This window comes from Chenopodium album, chromosome 4 (assembly GCF_948465745.1).
Source record: "Chenopodium album chromosome 4, dcCheAlbu1.1, whole genome shotgun sequence".
In the NCBI taxonomy this organism is placed as follows: domain Eukaryota; kingdom Viridiplantae; phylum Streptophyta; class Magnoliopsida; order Caryophyllales; family Amaranthaceae; genus Chenopodium; species Chenopodium album.
Genome location: NC_137837.1, coordinates 2,966,632 through 2,984,535, shown reverse-complemented (window position 1 = coordinate 2,984,535; position 17,904 = coordinate 2,966,632). Strand labels below are relative to the sequence as shown.

General features: G+C 34.3%; 2 protein-coding genes and 1 long non-coding RNA gene across 4 annotated transcripts; 1 reads left to right on the top strand and 2 right to left on the bottom strand.

Annotated features, from left to right (window-relative positions):
- Positions 1 to 4,513: 4,513 nt before the first annotated feature.
- On the bottom strand, positions 4,514 to 6,268 carry LOC145626328 (uncharacterized). Its single transcript, XR_014110988.1, has 3 exons — positions 5,582 to 6,268; positions 5,297 to 5,481; positions 4,514 to 4,871 (listed from the first exon to the last, which is right to left on the bottom strand). It is a non-coding gene; the product is annotated as an uncharacterized LOC145626328 (long non-coding RNA).
- A 3,119-nt stretch (positions 6,269 to 9,387) lies between these two features.
- LOC145626326 (beta-hexosaminidase 3-like) lies at positions 9,388 to 17,442 on the top strand. Of its 2 annotated transcripts, XM_081678755.1 has the most exons (15): positions 9,388 to 10,223; positions 10,700 to 10,774; positions 11,000 to 11,035; positions 11,131 to 11,242; positions 11,430 to 11,500; positions 12,015 to 12,145; positions 12,228 to 12,293; positions 12,890 to 12,990; positions 13,072 to 13,131; positions 13,353 to 13,386; positions 13,505 to 13,603; positions 13,704 to 13,763; positions 13,910 to 14,160; positions 14,670 to 14,865; positions 17,318 to 17,442. In XM_081678755.1, the coding sequence occupies exons 1-14, from the start codon at positions 9,885 to 9,887 to the stop codon at positions 14,834 to 14,836; spliced, it is 1,602 nt and encodes a 533-aa protein (XP_081534881.1). In that variant the 5' UTR covers positions 9,388 to 9,884; the 3' UTR covers positions 14,837 to 14,865; positions 17,318 to 17,442. The 2 variants fall into 2 exon arrangements, with proteins under 2 accessions (XP_081534881.1, XP_081534880.1); XM_081678754.1 differs by lacking the exon at positions 17,318 to 17,442 and having other exon boundaries at positions 9,390 to 10,223; positions 14,670 to 15,066.
- On the bottom strand, positions 15,093 to 17,597 carry LOC145627104 (endoglucanase 12-like). Its single transcript, XM_081679499.1, has 5 exons — positions 17,333 to 17,597; positions 16,801 to 17,108; positions 16,085 to 16,682; positions 15,703 to 15,875; positions 15,093 to 15,464 (listed from the first exon to the last, which is right to left on the bottom strand). The coding sequence occupies exons 1-5, from the start codon at positions 17,499 to 17,501 to the stop codon at positions 15,093 to 15,095; spliced, it is 1,620 nt and encodes a 539-aa protein (XP_081535625.1). The 5' UTR covers positions 17,502 to 17,597.
- Between the last annotated feature and the right edge of the window lie 307 nt (positions 17,598 to 17,904).

Sequence of the window (17,904 nt, the reverse complement as noted above, 5' to 3'; positions counted from 1 at the left end):
ACAATGGAGAAAGTGCCTCCATTGGTGCTTTTGTTTATAGGAGATTCATGCATCATGCATGTAGTCATGTAAGAGAGTCATGTGGCAACTTCTATTCCAAATTTTTATGGCACAAGCTTGTAGTATTATCCTATATTAAGCAATGATCCTAGTAAAAAGTCATTCTTGATTAAAATTAACTAATGCGTGATTATTCTTGAATTATACTTCGTATCTAATCATCTTTTAAGATTTATAACTTTTTAAATCAATTACATATTGTAATTTTCTTTAATTTTTCCTTATTTTTGGATCAAATACTATAAGTGCATTTGTAATTTTTTGTTAAATACAATGTATTAGAATCATTTAGTATTATTATTGAGAATCATAGTCTATTCCCTAAACAATAGGCAATATTATTTTATAGATATTTTTGTACATGAAAATGACTTTTATTCCTTTTCTTTTTATTACAAGCAATGTCCTATTCAATTCATGGATAAGAATTTTATTTAGTTTTCAGTTAAGAACCCTATTTCGCAAGGCATGTGTCATATTCATGCATAGATAATAAATAATATAAATACTATGTTTAAGCTATATGTACATTGTTTTTATTATTTAGAAGTACTTAAAGTGCACGTAAACTTAAACAAAACTAACACGATGTATTTTGTTAAATGAAATTATTATACATAGTAGATCGTAATTAATACTAACATGTATATATGATTGCTACAGGCTATAATCTTATAAATAGATAGATGACCGAGCAATAGTTGTATGTTTCGCGCTGGCTAAGTCTTGCCATCTCATCTTGGACTTGAGGCTCAACGATTGAAATCAAAGCTAGACTAAGAGCTAGAACAAGTGCAATAGTATAATGGACCGCATGGTGGCTTGATGCTATCACACAATTATAGAGTGGAGCTTGATGGTGCAATTGTACAAGCCTTTGGAGATTTCATTATTTGAAATCTTTGAAGGGATGGACAATATTATACTCAGTGTATGTTTAAATTTGTTTGTTAAGAAAAACTATACCAAAGATGTTAAATTGATAAGCTTGATCTGAGTTGAACGTAAATTGATATAAATAAGAAAATGAGTAAAATCCTCTATTACTAGGTTTAAATCTCCATGCACTAGTACTAGTAATACAAGTATAAATTAAAGTATCACTAGGATAAGATCTTGACCATCTTGTTGGCCACTATCAAAAAAATGGTTCCTCATATTACTTCCTTTTATTATTAAAACATACATCTATTTTGTAAATTTTTATTAACAAAATCATCGTGCATTGATTCATTAAAAATACGAAGATACAAATTAAATATTCATGCAATCATACTCCTTATATGACAAAAAAATAAAAGAACAATATCGTAAATTGGTGGAATTTATGGATTATTAATCATGAAATATACCAAAACCAGAAGTATCCACCAAATATTATTATAGTGAAGTTGATCTATTTTCATATCGTCACATTACATGAATGTGGCAATAGTGGAATTATTGAGATATAAAATGCATAAACTGATAAACAGGTGGTGGATAATGTTTCTTATTTGGGCCATATATATAGCTAATTGATGTTGATTTTTGTTTAAAAGTCAAGCCGATTTCTACAAATAAAGAAAACCAAATTGTAAGAGTTGTTACATAGGTCACAAGTATATTATAGTCAATATTAATATGGTACTTATTCACATTGGAAAGATTTATCCAAGTATTTTCTTTTTTTAGTTGACATATCGAAGTACTCCGTATCTATATATGAAGTATATTTGTCAACGAACTCATGTTTTTAAGCATTAATATCAATATATCATTTTTTTGTAATGGGATATCATTATTATTAATTGTGAATTTGTGATAATGTTATTTAAAAAATATATATATACTGATATATTAAAAGGAAAATGTTATACATAATCCTTAGGGCTACATATAAGCATTAAATTTACACTTGAAAATCGTAAAAAGTTAAGAAATCATCAAAATATAAACACTAATAACACTGATTTACGCGTGTTTTTGTCATGAATTCTTAATTTTATACAATTTTCAAGAGTATATTTGATGATTATATATAGCCCTTAGGGCTAACTATAACATTACCAATATTAAAAATATATATACTTTAATTTGATATTTAAATTTAACAGATTTTATATAATTATGTAATTATTTATATAGATATAAATCACAAAAGATGGTTAAAAAAATTGTAATAATAGTGTTAAAAATTAATACGTGTCACTTGAAAATAAACTTAGAAAGTATTTTGGTTTGTGATTTTATTTTATTTTATTTTGTTTTTGTTGAAAGTGTTGTTTTGTGAATATGACTTGCGTTTTTTGTCAATTTTCATAAATAATGTGTTGTTTATGATTTGGACATGTAATTGTGGCAAAGGATAATTCAAAGCTGATCTCAACTCTTCATTTTTGGTTGGATGTATGTGGGATTTCTAGTTGAGTGTCGCACTTCGAAAATATGAATTGCATAATTTAATTGTACGACTAGATATTTTGTTGACCATGGGACTAGCTTAGCTTGTTGTCCCTAATGGCCCACTAGTGCCATGTTAGTTTTTGCAATATTCATCTAACTAAGCAACTTTTTTTTTTTTTTTTTTTTTTTTTTTTTTTTTTTTTTTTACAAAAGATACTATTAACGAAAGACAGTATTACAACCTAAGTAGAGTAAAGAAACCAAGAAAATTACAACAAACCAAACCAACATAGCTATTAAACTTAAAACAAGAGATATTTGTGGTGATCAGTATGCTTGGGGGCCTTCGTGACATTCAAAACATAGCTTAGCTTGCACGTTTACTACCAATGAACATTCAAAAACATACAAGCAAAGATGCCTCTGGCCATGCCTTGTGTCAGGCTCACGTGTTTTGGGGTTAGTTAGATCCAGACCATTACTCAGCTTATGAGTTTCGTGCCATGTCAGATCGGGCCGAAATTTTCAAAAAATTGGCTCTTACACGGCCCACGCCCACGTGTCATCGTGTCGAGTAGATTTGTGTGTCTAACCAAAATTGCATTGATTTTAGCATGCTTTGTTATACCGTGCCTTATTGTGCTTCTCCCAAATAAAAGCGGTGCAAGGCCGACCCACACACGCACATTACCATGCCGTTCTTTTTCAGTTCTGGGCCGAATAAATCGGGTCGGCTCGTTCTTTTTATCGTGCTAATAACTATATAGATGTTTAGTTAGTATGTTTATAGCTAGTATCTGTATTTTGTTCAAAAAAATATATATATGGATACTCTGTATTTTGACAAATTTAATGATAAATAGTTGTATGGGAGGATACCGATAACTGCTACAGTGCCGATAACCAAACTTGTATAGACTAAACAGGTTTGGTTTTTTTAGTGAAAATACCAATATCGACACCGTCATATAACGGCATACATATCGGCGCCTCCTAAAACTGAGCACGTGGGCGTTGATTAATTGACACTTGGCTTAAAAGTGGTTTGCATGGCATGCAACCATCTGGCAATTGAAGTCATTATAAATAGGTAAGATTATCCATAAAAAAAAGGTAGTATTTACTACTCTCTCTCTCTCGATATTTCTCTCTCTTTATATCATCCTCTCTTTTCTCTTAAACACATTATAACTTTATCATCGGAGTGGTTATCCCCGGGGTGTATCAAATTATATAAAAAGCCATTTATAATTAATTTAACGAATGAGAGAAGTTTATAATGAGCTTGGATGTTTACACCAAAGGGGCACTGCAAAAATGCCCTATTATCTCTTACTTCATAATCTGTATTATCTTGTTTATCAAATAAAAACAATTTAATTATTCTCATATATATTGACATATATGATCACTACACAATTCACTCAATAAGATGGGTGCAATGTTGAACAAATGTTGGCACAGTGACTTTTAATGAAGTCGTAATTTAAATTTAGGATTAACCTTTTAATTACAACATTCATCCATATATAGTAATCTTTAGTATAACATGCGAGTATATGATAACCCTTATCCTTATCAGGGCTTGCTAGATTGTCTTCAACAATTAAGGGGGTAATTTTTATGAGGTAATTTTTACTAGAGGATCAATTAAAGGGATTAAAGGGATAATTATTTCATTTCCTCAAGATTGGCATTATTTTAGGGATAGTGGTGGAGGAAGATCAAGGCAGGGAAGAGTGAAATGGAATGACTCTGAGGAAAGATAAGGTAGTTGGATAATTTTTCATTACGGAAAAGTTACCCCAGGCGGATTAGGATAAGTGGATAACTATTACTCCTATTTTATTGAGCGTGTATTAACTTAACTTAGAAAAAAAAAAATTAATGACATTGAGTTTTGTGAAAAGATTGTGTTACAACTACAACTACAACTACTTATGAGTACTGGTAAAGGCTACACATACATCATTTTAATTTGAGTTAAAGTAATTTACTGATATATTTCTAGTTCTCAAATGCAACAACGAAAAATCTGGATTGGCTAAAGACATCACATGCTTGCTTCAAAAAGTCTAGGATCTCTAAAATTGAGTGTTAATATACATACTTACATAGTATGAAATATGAATGTGCTTTCCCCACAAGAATCTTAAAAGGATGCACATACTACTTCAGTATAACATTTAACTAATTCTAGTATGCAGCTAGAAAAACAGCTATTAAATATAATAAACCAAGATGTTTTCTACTAAATTTCTAGTTTATAAGACAAACCCTACCAGTTGCCAAGCTGCTTGAATCATCTGCCCCTGCATGTACATCAGACCTGACACCATCACAGCTGCTTGATTCATCTTTCACAAGACCTTTAGCACGGAAATGTGTCGCCTGATTCAGCTTATCAATCACTTCTTCTTCTGCCCCTGCATTGTACATCAGCTTACGTGAGAACTCATTACGCAGCAAACTAAACTTACAGAATTACAATGGTAGCCATGAAATTGCAACAACATGCACATTAGCAGACAGAAACAACATAAGCCAATGACCCAACCCTTGCTTGTGATTACGTGATACTAAGAGGTGGAACTAGAATCAATCTTTCTTTTGCCCCTCATGTACATCAGCTTATCAACAAACTTAACTTACAGAATTACAACATAAACATAATCCCATTAATTGTTTCCATTACCAGGCCAATTGATTTGATATGAGAGGCAGTGTAATACCCCATGATGCTAATGATTACATACAATAAGGCCTGTTCTCATTGACTGAACTGAGCTGAACTGAAATGAATATTTTAAACCACAGTTAATACGAAAAAAGAATAAAAACCATATTGTACCTTTGATTGAAAGAAGAGAGAGGGTTTAGGATGATGCTGACTAAATGTCGCTTTACCAGTGCTGCTTGGTATGTACCGATACAGCCAGTATCTTCATCAACGGCAGTAAATGTAATGTAGTAATGAATAAGATAGCAAAATAGAACATTGGCCCTTTTCATACACACAAATTTGAGTTTTGCTCCCTACAAAATAATAAATTGATCGAATCAATAACAATAATAATATAAAAGAGGCCGATTAGCCGATATAATATGATATGATTTAAAAAAAGATTAACCAAACCTTGTGCTTGTTATAATAATCAATCACTTCAAGGGCTAATTCCGCTTCATTAGCTGGATCAACAGACCCCATAGCACCTTCACGGCGAAGGCCAAATTTGTTATCTGGTTCATCAAATGCTTGAAAATTCACCGATTACCTTAAATCATTAATCATTAACAATAATTTAATCATAAATCATTAAATTGGAGAAAAGTGATTGATAAAGATTACCTTAAGATTGCGTTTAAGGTGACATTGAACTAAGAAATCGATAATCGAAGAGTAAGTGGAGTGATGTTTCGATTGTGAAAGCAATTCAAGGGCATCAACTTGAATAAAGCAGGCGTCAGAAACATCAATTACAACATTCTTCAACTTTTTCATAATATCAATGTAATTCATGGCATGCAATTCACGATTCTTGGTACAAATTTTTATTTTCAGGAACAATTTCTTCAAAATCTTCAACTCCTTCCTATAACTAAACTTCCTTCCCGTTTCCGAGTAATCATCATAATCATCGAAGTATTTCTTCAACAAATCATCAAATCTATCTTTATCGTATATTCTACGCTCGACCTCCATTGATCCAGAATTTCCACACTTTCACCAAACCCTAATTGTTTTCTCCAACTAAATTTTATCCTAATCTTTTTTGTGTTTTTGAAACCGTCTATACCATATTTTATTCGCTTTCCTCCTATTTTTATACTACCCGGAAATAGGTCGGTTTATAAAGATCTACCCGGATTACACTAGGATTTACTATTTTTATTTTTTTTTTGAAAAATTTGTAAATTGCAGTTATTTAAAGTTCGTACTTTGCAAATTGCAGTCATTTAAAAAAAGAATAATAGCAGCCAAAAGTTCGTATAAATTGAAAATTGCAGTCTAATTCAACTTTTCCATCGGTTTACATGTCAAAAAATCTTCGATTAAGGTTTTAGGGTCCATTTTAGGCTTAAGGAACCGAATTGAGCTCGGAATTAGCAAAAAAATAACGTAAGTGTCTCATTTTTACAGTTTACCACAAATCGATACATTTTTGTTACGCAAAACGAGGCACTTATGTTATTTTTTTTTTTTTTGTTAATTCCGAGCTTAATTCGGTTCCCTAAGACCTAAAATGGACCCTAAAATCTTAATCGGAGATTTTTTGACATGTAAACCAATTGAATCGGGCTGCAATTTACAATTTATACGAACTTTTGGACTGCAATTTGCAATTTTGTTTTTAAATGGCTGCAATTTGCAAATTTCCCTCCTAATCTTTATTATACTTCGTATAAGATGACCCTTATCTTTATTAGGGCTTACTTGGATTCTCTTGAAACATTAAGGGGGTAATTTTACTAGAGGATCAATTAAAAGGGAATTTATTTCTAGGTGGATTAGGATTACTATTACTCCTATTTTAAGGGAAATGTATTACTCTTTATAGTTTTATCTTCAATCCATACATTTTAAAAATATTAGATTTTTTTTACATGCGTTACTTTCCCACCCTTATTATAGGGAATCCAAGCATGTTCATAGTGTAAATTACACTTCAAGAATTGATGTTCAAATTTAAACTACAGAGAATACCCTGATGTCTTTACATAAGTACTCTATCTGAATTTCAATATTTTGATTTTTGACACCACCAAAAAACACTAAAAAAAAAAAAAAAAACACCAAAAACCTCCAAATTTTTTTTACCATCACTTTAACGGATTGTAGGATGAAATCCGTTAAGTGGGGCCACAATGTCACGTCTCTTAATGTAGTTGGCTAAAACAAAACAAAAAACAAAAAACAAAAAATAATAATTGAAAAAAAAAACAAAAGCCCTACTACCCCACCACCACCACAGGCAGCCTTTCCCCCACCCAACCAGCGCGCCCCCTGCCCCCGGCCCACCTCTGGCGAATCCCCTCTTTAGGCCAAGCACCGAAAACCTACCCCCGACCCGTTTTCGACTTCCCGCAACCCTAACCTGAGTAATTTTATCGATTACCAACCCCTGACCCGTTCCCGCAACCCGCAACCCCGACCTATTCCCTAAAAGAGGCCACGAAATCAACCCCTAATGGCCAAAATCGTCCAGTTTAGGGTTGAAACCGACCACTCAGCCCTAAAATCGGCCGATTTCGGCCGTTAGTGGCCGATTTCATAGCCGTTTTGGGGTAGTTTGGTCGTTTTGGGGATACAATGGGTGTCGGTCTGGCTGCGGGAGGTGGTTTCCGGTACGCCGGAGGTAAGGTTGGGGGCGGGGGTTGCGCAGATAGCGTGGGGAAGAGGGTGCATGTGGTTGTGAGTGCTGGGGGGTGGTGGGGTGTCGGTGGTAGCCTTGGTTGAGGTAGGGTGGCTGCATTAGTTTTAGGGTTTTTTAAAAAAAAATAAAAAATTCTTTTTTTAGCCAACATGATTGTGACAAGTGTACTTTATGGGACCTACTTAATAAATTTCATCCAAAGATGTGTTAATTGGCAGTAATTTCCAATTTTGTGATTTTTTTTTGTGGTGTTAAATTTTTTATTATTATTATTATTATTATTATTATTATTATTATTATTATTTTTTATTATTTTTTTGTAGTGTTAAAAACCATTTTTATGTTTTTTTATGTGCTATATAAAGTTTTTTTTTTTTTTTAAAATTTTACACACACTACACATCATAATCGTAAAAATCTACTTTATTCACTTCTCATACACATGACTTAAGAGTAGTGTGAAATTTTTTCTATGGAACCAGATGCACGATGCTCCGTGCATCCGTTTTCTCTTTAAAAACGCGGAATGAACATTCCGTTGTTCAGTAAAGTACATACATTTGTTTTGTAAAGAACATATAGCTATTTCATAATGAACATAACATATATTTGTTTTATAAAGAACATATACCTATTTTGTAAAAAAAAACATCCAACTTCATGTTCTTTATATGTATATCTAAAGAACATCCGTAATATTAATTAAAAACATAATAATTAGAGGTGATCGACTTTGGCCCGACCCAACCCGGCCCGGCCTAATCTAGCCCGAAAATAGGGCAGGTTTAGACAAGCCTTAAAAATGTATTTTTAGTTAAAAAAATCCAACCTCGGCCCGAAAAAAACCCAAAAAGCCCACTACATTTTCCCGGTTTGACACGAGATATTATGTTAAGGCCCAGCCCGACCCAAATTTTTTATCACCTCTAATGATAATATATTGTAATAAACATTATTTTTATTCAACCACCATAATCTAAAAGACAAAATCCAAAGAATATTTCTAAATAAACAATTAACATATGTCACAAATAAAAGTACATTATTCTGATAATCAAAGAACATGAACATAAAGAACATTATTTAACTGCACATTATGTTCATTACAATTTTATAACATGTTCTTTGCACTTTAACTGAATGTTCATTACAATTCTATACAATGTTCTTTCCGCTTTTTTTTTGGGAAGAGATGCACTATGTGGATCGTGCATCCGCCTGCACGAATCATGCTTTGAGAGTAGTGTCCAAATACCCATAACTTTTAATATCACTTGCTATCAATGTAATTATTAAGACAAAGAAGTGAATGACATTAAAACGCAATGACGATACAAAAGTGAGTTTTATGATAGAAGACCGAATCATGAACACATCAATGTACGAAGTCGAAATGTAACAATTTTAACAGTTATAAGACCATCATTTTCACTCAAATTTGAAAAAAGTCCACCATTAAAACCCCTCTAAAATTTGACGGAAAAAAAAAAACCCTCTAAAATTGTGAGAAGTAAATGTAAAAACTACAGACCTACAGTAGAGAAATTAGGTAGAAAAATGGCGGACTTTTAATTTCACAATAAAAGCTCTCCAAAAAGATGATTCCAAATTAGACAGGCGAAAAAAGAGATACACCTACCCACCAATACCATTACCATTTGTGCAGAAATAATACATAGAAAAATATCACAAAATCATAAATGTAAAATAACATCACAATTATATAATAATAAAGTACACCTGTTTTCTACTAAACCCAGAAATAATCTTGTTCACAATCACCCAATTTGCTAAACCCATTAATTCTCTATCTTTAAATTTACTATTTTAATACCCCTTTTCACTGTATTCCAAAAATCCTCATTTTTTTCAGCACATTTCCCATTTTCAGCTCCAAAATCTGAAGAAATAAATCCTGGTTTTGGTGTTTTTACATGTATTTATTGATTCATTCATGAAAGAATGCATTTAGTTTGCTAAATTCATTGTATTTATGGGATTTTAGTAGCTGTTGAAGCACAGAATTACATAAATTTATTTGGGTTTTTGGTGATTTTGATTTCTATGGAAATGGGGAAGAAATTGGTGCCAATTTGTTTGTTGTTATTGTTGATTGAAGTTAGTTTAGTGTCTGCTGCTGGCAAAAAAGTTCAGCAAGTGAATATATGGCCAATGCCAAATTACTATAGCAATGGGAATAAGGTACTTTATCTAAGCAATGAATTTGAGTTAAGTACTGTTGGGAGCAAGTATGGTGATAAATCAGGGATTTTGAAAGATGGGTTTATGAGATTTATGGATGTTGTTGCCTTGGATCATGTCATTGAGGCCAATTTTTCGCGGTTCGGCCAATTGGCTTTCCTTGAAGGGATCAATGTGGTTATTCAATCACCAAATGATGAGGTATGAGTTAGTTTGTTTTAGCTTATGTATTGAGGAACATTTGGATATGCATTGCTTATTGCTTTACCAGGGTATATGTCTTGTAATTGAGGCTATTGGATGGTTTTTGTACTATATATATCTTGTTTAGGTTCTAATTTGTGACAGTTTTATGTGGAAAAAATGAATGTGTGCTACTACTTGTGTTATGAATCCTTGCAACCAATTGAAGGCGTTTTTCATGCTACTGTGTTAATTGGCTAGGATAACTGAGTTCATTGTTCTGCTATGAAATGTCCTTAAAGGTTGAAACATTCTTCTCACATCTTAGATGACTTTCTGAGTGGTTGTAACATGTAAATTAGTAACATATATATTGTGTATTTAAGAGGTAAATTGTGAAAGTTAAAACTATTCATTGGGATTTGTATGAGGTTGGAATGCTATTGGTTGGTGTATGTAAAAGTTTGTCATAAAAACATGTTTTAGTTTTGCAGTTGCACTCTGAGGTTGATGAATCATACAACTTAACTGTTCCTGCTGCTGGGAAACCTGCTTATGCTCGCATTGAGGTGAGCCAAATTAAGGCTAACATTATCCCATTTCATCAGCAAAACGTTCCATCTTTGTATTCAGTTATTATAATAATGTTTTCTGCATTACGGAACTGCATTACCTCTTAAAATAAGCCAACTTTGCTGTGATCTTCTGTAACCAGCATCTGAACACCTTCTAATAAATTGTCAAAACAATACCTCTGTGAACTATCTGATGATTAATTTTCCTTTTGAATGCAGGCAAACTCAGTATATGGGGCTTTACATGGACTACAGGTTATTTGCTTCTATTTTACATACATTAAGGCTGATAACTTATAGAAGTGTGTGAGCTAACCACTTCCGACCATCTATTTATGTGTCAAATGCAGACATTCAGCCAGCTTTGCGGCTTTAACTTCAAAACTAGGCTAATAGAAGTTGGTATGGTTCCATGGACAATTTTTGATCAACCAAGATTCTCTTATAGGGGATTGCTTATAGGTGAGTTGGTTTAATGGTGGTTTTATTTTAGTAATTCCTTGGACCTGCTAATTGTCAAGGAGCTTCAAATTACCTACACCATGATGTATTAAGTTTCAGGGTTTATATGTCCATTGTTCACATACTTGCTCAGATTAATCAGGTTGAAATGTGTGGTTCTGCTCTAATGTGGGTAATGTGCATGCAGATACATCACGACATTATCTACCTTTGCGTGTGATAAAGAAAGTCATCGATTCTATGACATATGCAAAGCTGGTAAGGACTGCGCTCCTGAATTGTAGGTTTTGTGCTCATTGTGCTTCTATCTTACAAGTTTTAGAGTAATTACTTCGGCAACAAATTTCTAAGTATCTATCATATATTTTTTGCAGTTGATAGTAACTAGATTATTGCTTTTTTAGGTTTTATTTATTTATTTATTTATTTATTTATTTTTTTTTTTTTAATGATACTAGCTTTTATAACCTTGCTGAGAATATATTTAAGGAGACTCTTATTTGTCAGCTTTGCTTGGGATTATTATTTATGTGCTGTAGTATTCTTTTAAATAAGGGAAGGATGTGTAGCTATTTTTAGGATGTATAGCTTTAGCATAGTTTGAATGAGGAATAAGTTTATTACTCGTATCTTGTGCATTATTTTTGTCAAGTTGCTCCATGCAAAAGCTGAATGTCATTGTCTATTGAACATTTTTACTTGGTGGTAACTGTGTTATATATCTTTGAGCATGGTACAGTTTATGGCCTTGATAACCTGTTTCTCTATGCAGAATGTGCTGCATTGGCACATCGTAGATTCACAATCTTTTCCACTAGAGATTCCTTCATATCCAAAGCTTTGGGATGGTGCATATTCTGCAACAGAACGATATACAATGGCTGATGCTGCCGAAATTGTGAGGCAAGTAATGGTTTGTGGCCTTTAATTATTATGTCTGTGCTTTACTAGGATTTTCTGATAATGCGATCCTTGATCATAACAGATATGCTCAAAGGCGGGGAGTGAATGTACTTGCTGAAATTGATGTTCCTGGACATGCTGCTTCATGGTAAAGTCTATAACTCTTTAATATTTCATTCTGCTTCAAAATCTTGAAATCAGGAAGGCGTGGATTCTATAAGTCTTCAGGATGCTCCTAAATTTTGTGTTATGCATGTTGAATGTTGAGCTAAAAAGTCATTTGTGTAATTTTAGGAACCCTTCGTTGTTTATAGACCAAAAAAACAAAAAAAAATATTGCCTCACTTAAGGGTTCAAAATGTCAGATTGCTGGAATTTTTTTGTGTTGGAAAATTAGTATATGTGTAACAACTTCTCTGGTCTGATACATTCTGAAATAGTTGCACAGTTGCACCTATAATTTGTGTGCTGGCTCTGTTTGTAGTCTACAGAGTTCACAAATTTGCATGACCATTAATGAGGAAGCTCAATGTCCTATAACACTGTAATGCTAGTCTTTTAAGAATCCAAAAAGATCATGTTTCATCTTGTGTTTTTATTATCACATTATGTTGATTTTAACGAAAATATGTACTGTATATGTTACCTGCCAAAGAGCTTTCCTATGTGGGGTGCATAATTTTCTTGAGGGGTAATCTGTCAAATCTGATCACGCTACTGACGATGCTTACCACACGTGCTTAGGGGGAATGGTTATCCTTTGCTGTGGCCATCAGCAGACTGTAAGGAGCCACTTGATGTGAGCAACGAATTCACCTTCCAAGTTATAGATGGAATTCTTAAAGGTAATGCAATGGCCCATTATTTTACTTGCGGCTTATGATGGCTTCTATGCATCAACTCAAACATTGCCTGTAATTTGACAGATTTTAGCAAGGTCTTCAAATATAAGTTTGTTCATTTAGGAGGCGATGAAGTTGATACAGGTTAGTTGAATTTTTTGGAAATTTAAATATATTCCGTAATTTCCATATATTGTTCTTTTTATTCGGTAATCTCATGAAACAGAGGCATGGCATTAGCCTGGCACTTTTGGTGCAAGATGATTGTACATTGCTCTCATTTCTTCCCTTTTGGAGCCTTTGAATGTTCGATCATAAATTCTACTGTTACTGTTGTATGTTCAATAGATACTTTCATGTCTCAGGTTGCTGGGAGTCAACTCGTCGTGTGAGTGGATGGTAAGCTTTTAAACTCTTTCTAACAATAAGTTATTATGACTGTCCATTCTATTAGTGCATTTGTCTTGTTAACTGAGCTCTCTTTCCTACCTATTGAACACTGTGATGACTTCTGCAGGTTACGGACTCATAAGATGGTTGGCTCTCAAGCTTACCAATACTTTGTATTGAGAGCGCAGAAAATTGCATTATCCCATGGATATGAGGTTATTAACTGGTAATATATTGCCTATTTCAATACTCTGTACAATCCCATTTGATTCATCTGTTCATCTCTCAAAGTATCTTACTCGTTTAAGCATTTAAAACTTAAACAGGGAGGAAACCTTTAACAATTTTGGTGATAAACTGGACCGAAAGACTGTGATCCATAATTGGTATGTTCTTAACTCCTTGCAATAAGCATCTAGTCATCTCCATATATAACAGTTTTTTCTCAAACAAATATTTTTTGGCACCTTCTTTATAAAGCTCTTGGAGGTTGATAAACACTCTCTCTCCAATGTTTTGCTCGATCTGATAGGCTAGGGGGTGGTGTTGCTGAGAAGGTGACTGCAGCTGGGTTAAGGTGCATCGTAAGCAACCAGGAAAATTGGTATTTGGACCATTTAGACACCACATGGCAGCAGTTTTATATGAATGAACCACTAACCAATATCACAAATCCCAAGCAACAAAAATTAGTCCTTGGAGGTGAAGTTTGCATGTGGGGTGAACACATTGATGCATCTGACATTGAACAAACCATATGGCCTCGTGCTGCTGCAGCTGCAGGTAATCGTAATTAATAACTAGATTACTACTTTACTAGTGTTCATGCCAGGATTCATATTCTGATATATTACCGTTGTTTTTTAAACAAAAATGTAATCAACAGCTTTGCACTCGCTGTACTGTGTTGTGCCTTGAGCATAGGCTTCATACTTATCACCTAAAAACCCTTCTTTGAACTAATTTTTGTTGTAAATTGAACTTCGGTAGCCCTTGTCTAAGCTTAATGTCTCTTATCTGAACTTGTATTTTCTTTAAACCTTTTTAAGGTGAAAAAAAACCCAAAGTTACACTTGAGACCCAGCTGTAAGCTTATATGAAAAAAAAAAAAAAATCATGAATTACAAACTTGCCAGGGAATAATAACCATGTGGGCTACGGATGCAAGTTTGAAACATTTGGAAAATAAGAAAAAAGTTGTAAAGAAATAAAAATTACCACATATTATGCATGACTGAACTTCCTGATTGATCTTTCATTCTTTTTTTGTTGTTGTACTTATCTTCCTGTAGAGAGGTTATGGACGTCGTTTGACAAGCTAGCTAGGAATCCAAGACAAGTAGCTAGGAGGCTAGCACACTTCAGGTGTCTGCTCAATCAAAGAGGAGTTGCAGCTGCTCCAGGGGACGGCCTTGGCAGGATTGCTCCTGGAGGACCAGGTTCATGCTATGCTCAATGAGGAAACTAAGAACACATCGTCATCACCAAGTATTGTGAAATTACATTATAATAAGTCAATAGAGTTTTCTTGTGCATAATTCATCCATCGGAATATACATAATTCTATTCATCAGAAACTAGATATCTTGTTCCTAGCATTGGTAACATCATTACTAGTTAAGTTATGCAACTGCTACAGGACATACAACTTTATATTAGATCCGTGGCATTCTCGATTTTGTCTATAAATTCTTCTTTCATTGTGAAAATTACAATCAGAAGCCATTTGGTGGTGAGAGGTTTGAAAACAGTAAGTTCTTATCAACACCATAACCACCACCACTAGTCAGTGAAACAAGTGCTGCCACAAGCCCAGCATTACCGGCTAATGTGGGTCCTGTGGAGCCACGGTTTTGACGATCATCATGAAAATGATCAAACTGATCAGGTCCTCCTACCATGGCGCCTACAATGGTATTGGGATTGGATTTCGTGCTGTCCCTCCACTTGTGTCCACCCTTGCATGTGTACTTTAAACCATCAGATGGGATTGAAGCTGCTCGATGATGCACATGGTTCGGGTACTTGTCACCGTATCCCACCACATAGCTTAACCTTAGGGGGTTTTTGCCCAAAATGTAGTCTATCTGTGTCGATATAAAACAATAGGTAGTTAGTCTACTGAGCAAGAGTGCCAAGATCACTGCATCATCTGTAGTCTTGGTTAATCACAAAGTATCATGTAATATAGTTCGCATGCCATGCAGGGCAATTGATAAAAGACAGCTTGGATTTTGTTACGAACAACATTGTGGCCGTGTTTGACGGTCTAATAATTGTTCGTAGAGCAGCAGAAATGGGTAGCAAGGGAAAAGGGAAGTAAACCTGAGATGAAGCAAAATCGCGGAGAGTGGCTAAAGTGAAGAATTTAGAGCCGCAAGACCATCCAGGACTCTCAGTAGCATTCAAGTAATCAGCATATAGATTTGCTAAAAAAGCAGCATTTGCTACATACGGCAAAGATTGTGGCTCTCCATCATTCAGCTGTATCAATCCTCCTGCATTCCCAAATCAGATCGTAAGAACGAAATTCTTCAAGGGAAAAACACATCTCAAATTGCAGATGTTTCGACCTTGTTCTTTTCACCTTAAACAAATAATTTTCAGGTAAGTCATTTCACAACTAAACTAAGTTTATATCACAGCTAGTAAGCTAAGACGAGTTCACTCATGGGGTTTTCAGCTGAAAAGAACGAAAATTCCATACCTTTACTCCATTTGAAGAGATGGAAGGGTTTGAGATAAGAACACATGGACAAAGCAATAAGCTTATCATGCTCTATCAACATTGATTCATATGGGTAATATGTAGCTCGGAATTTCCTCAATCTTGTCAGCAACATCAATGATGAAGGAACCTTGTTATCCCAACTCAAAACACCGGCTTTCTTGCTCCATTTCAAAGACATAGCATTCCTATTTAGTACAGGATTTGTAGCTAACGAAAGATAGCTAAGTTTTCCAGTAGCAAAATACAACCATGTTGTACTCCACAAGTACTCGTCAAAGTAGCCTGTTGAGTTGTAGTATGGCTCGATCCAAGGGTTCCCACGGCTGTAAGGCCGTCTCTTTTGAGGGTCCCTGGCAAAGGCAAAGAGAGCTTCAGCACCCTTGATGAGTTTCTTTGAATAAGCAGGGGTGTTCTTGAATACTATAGAGGCTGCAGCCAAGGCTGCTGCCATTTCCCCTGCTAGCTCTGGCCCGGCGTATGCTGTTTGTACTGGCCTCGGATAATCCATGTCCTCTGGCCTCTCCCAACAGCTTATATCATCAGGCACATTTGAATTTTCATAGGCACCACCAACCTTGTTCAATCAAAATCTATGTTAAATTGAAGTTTATACCTATATAAGTTATATTTGCTTTCATATAGGCAAGGAAATAAGTCCTAATTAGGGGTAATTTCAGTGAAAAAAAATCTACCTGACTATAGATTTTGCTGATCTTTGTGGCATTTGAGTCGAATGTTAAGAGCAAGTAATTTGTTCCCCATTTGATGAGTTCGCGTGCATGATCATACTCGTTAATGGCACGATACTTATGAGGGTACTCAATCAAGCTCCAACTTAGCATTGTCATGGAATAGGCTAAAGGAAAATGAAACTTGGTGTTTTCACCAGAATCATAGTATCCACCTACTAATCCTCCCTTCACATCTTTAAGTTGAGATCCATCAAGTAGCCCTGAGTTTCCTCTCCACGGAATTCCATTGGTCTTGGGTAGTTTCCCGGCTGTAACGACGTGATCATGAGTGTTAGATTTGATTAACTATCGTGTTTTACTCTTATCTGTCTAAGCATGCATAGCTAATGATAATGAACTTGTCACGGTAAACACCACTACTTTACTGAACACTTATATTTTTATTTGACGCCTTTATAACATGTAATATCTTTTAAAACTATTATCGAACACGCCCATAATAAAAATTATGATACAGGACAGGTAGACTTACATTTTTGGGCGTTGAAGAACTGAAGTGCTTTGTGAAGAGCAACAGTGTAATTATCAAAGCTGTGGCTAGTCAAGGTTTGGGCTGACTTGGTGGGTTCGGGCTTTACCGGGTCGATCCAATTAGCAATAATCATGAACCAAATGGCCCATTTTAGGGTCTTAAAACCCATTAAACCCGGCCCAATTTCACCTTCTTCCGCTTCTTATGATGATGAGAATTGATGAAGATGATTTCTTTCAAATGGTGTGATTAAACTTTGGTATAGTGTGAGATTGAATAAATGAAATATTGACTTTATAGTTTTTATTTTATATGACTTGACTTTACACTAATTTTATACAGTTGAATTATTTTAATAAGAGTGGTTTCATGTGTAAAGTAAATCTTGAGATTTAGTAGCATATGGGTTATGGGCAAATTGGGATTGATAATAGTTATCCAACCTGTTGCATGTTACTATGTTTGATTACTTGATATCTTTAAGAATCTTACAACTTGGCAAGCTTTAAGTAAATAATTTGAAGAGCAATTCAATTCTGTTGGAAGATAAATCAAGTAATTTATTTATTTTT

Excerpts from the sequence above, each read along its gene's own strand:
- LOC145627104 (XM_081679499.1), bottom strand. The coding sequence starts at position 17,501 with ATGGGTTTTAAGACCCTAAAATGGGCCATTTGGTTCATGATTATTGCT. Across the intron at positions 17,109-17,332 it reads GTTCTTCAACGCCCAAAAAT|CCGGGAAACTACCCAAGACC; the intron begins GTAAGTCTACCT and ends ACGTCGTTACAG. Across the intron at positions 15,465-15,702 it reads GCGATTTTGCTTCATCTCAG|ATAGACTACATTTTGGGCAA; the intron begins GTTTACTTCCCT and ends ATATCGACACAG.
- LOC145626326 (XM_081678755.1), top strand. The coding sequence starts at position 9,885 with ATGGAAATGGGGAAGAAATTGGTGCCAATTTGTTTGTTGTTATTGTTG. Across the intron at positions 10,224-10,699 it reads TTCAATCACCAAATGATGAG|TTGCACTCTGAGGTTGATGA; the intron begins GTATGAGTTAGT and ends TTAGTTTTGCAG. Across the intron at positions 11,501-12,014 it reads CTATGACATATGCAAAGCTG|AATGTGCTGCATTGGCACAT; the intron begins GTAAGGACTGCG and ends TTCTCTATGCAG.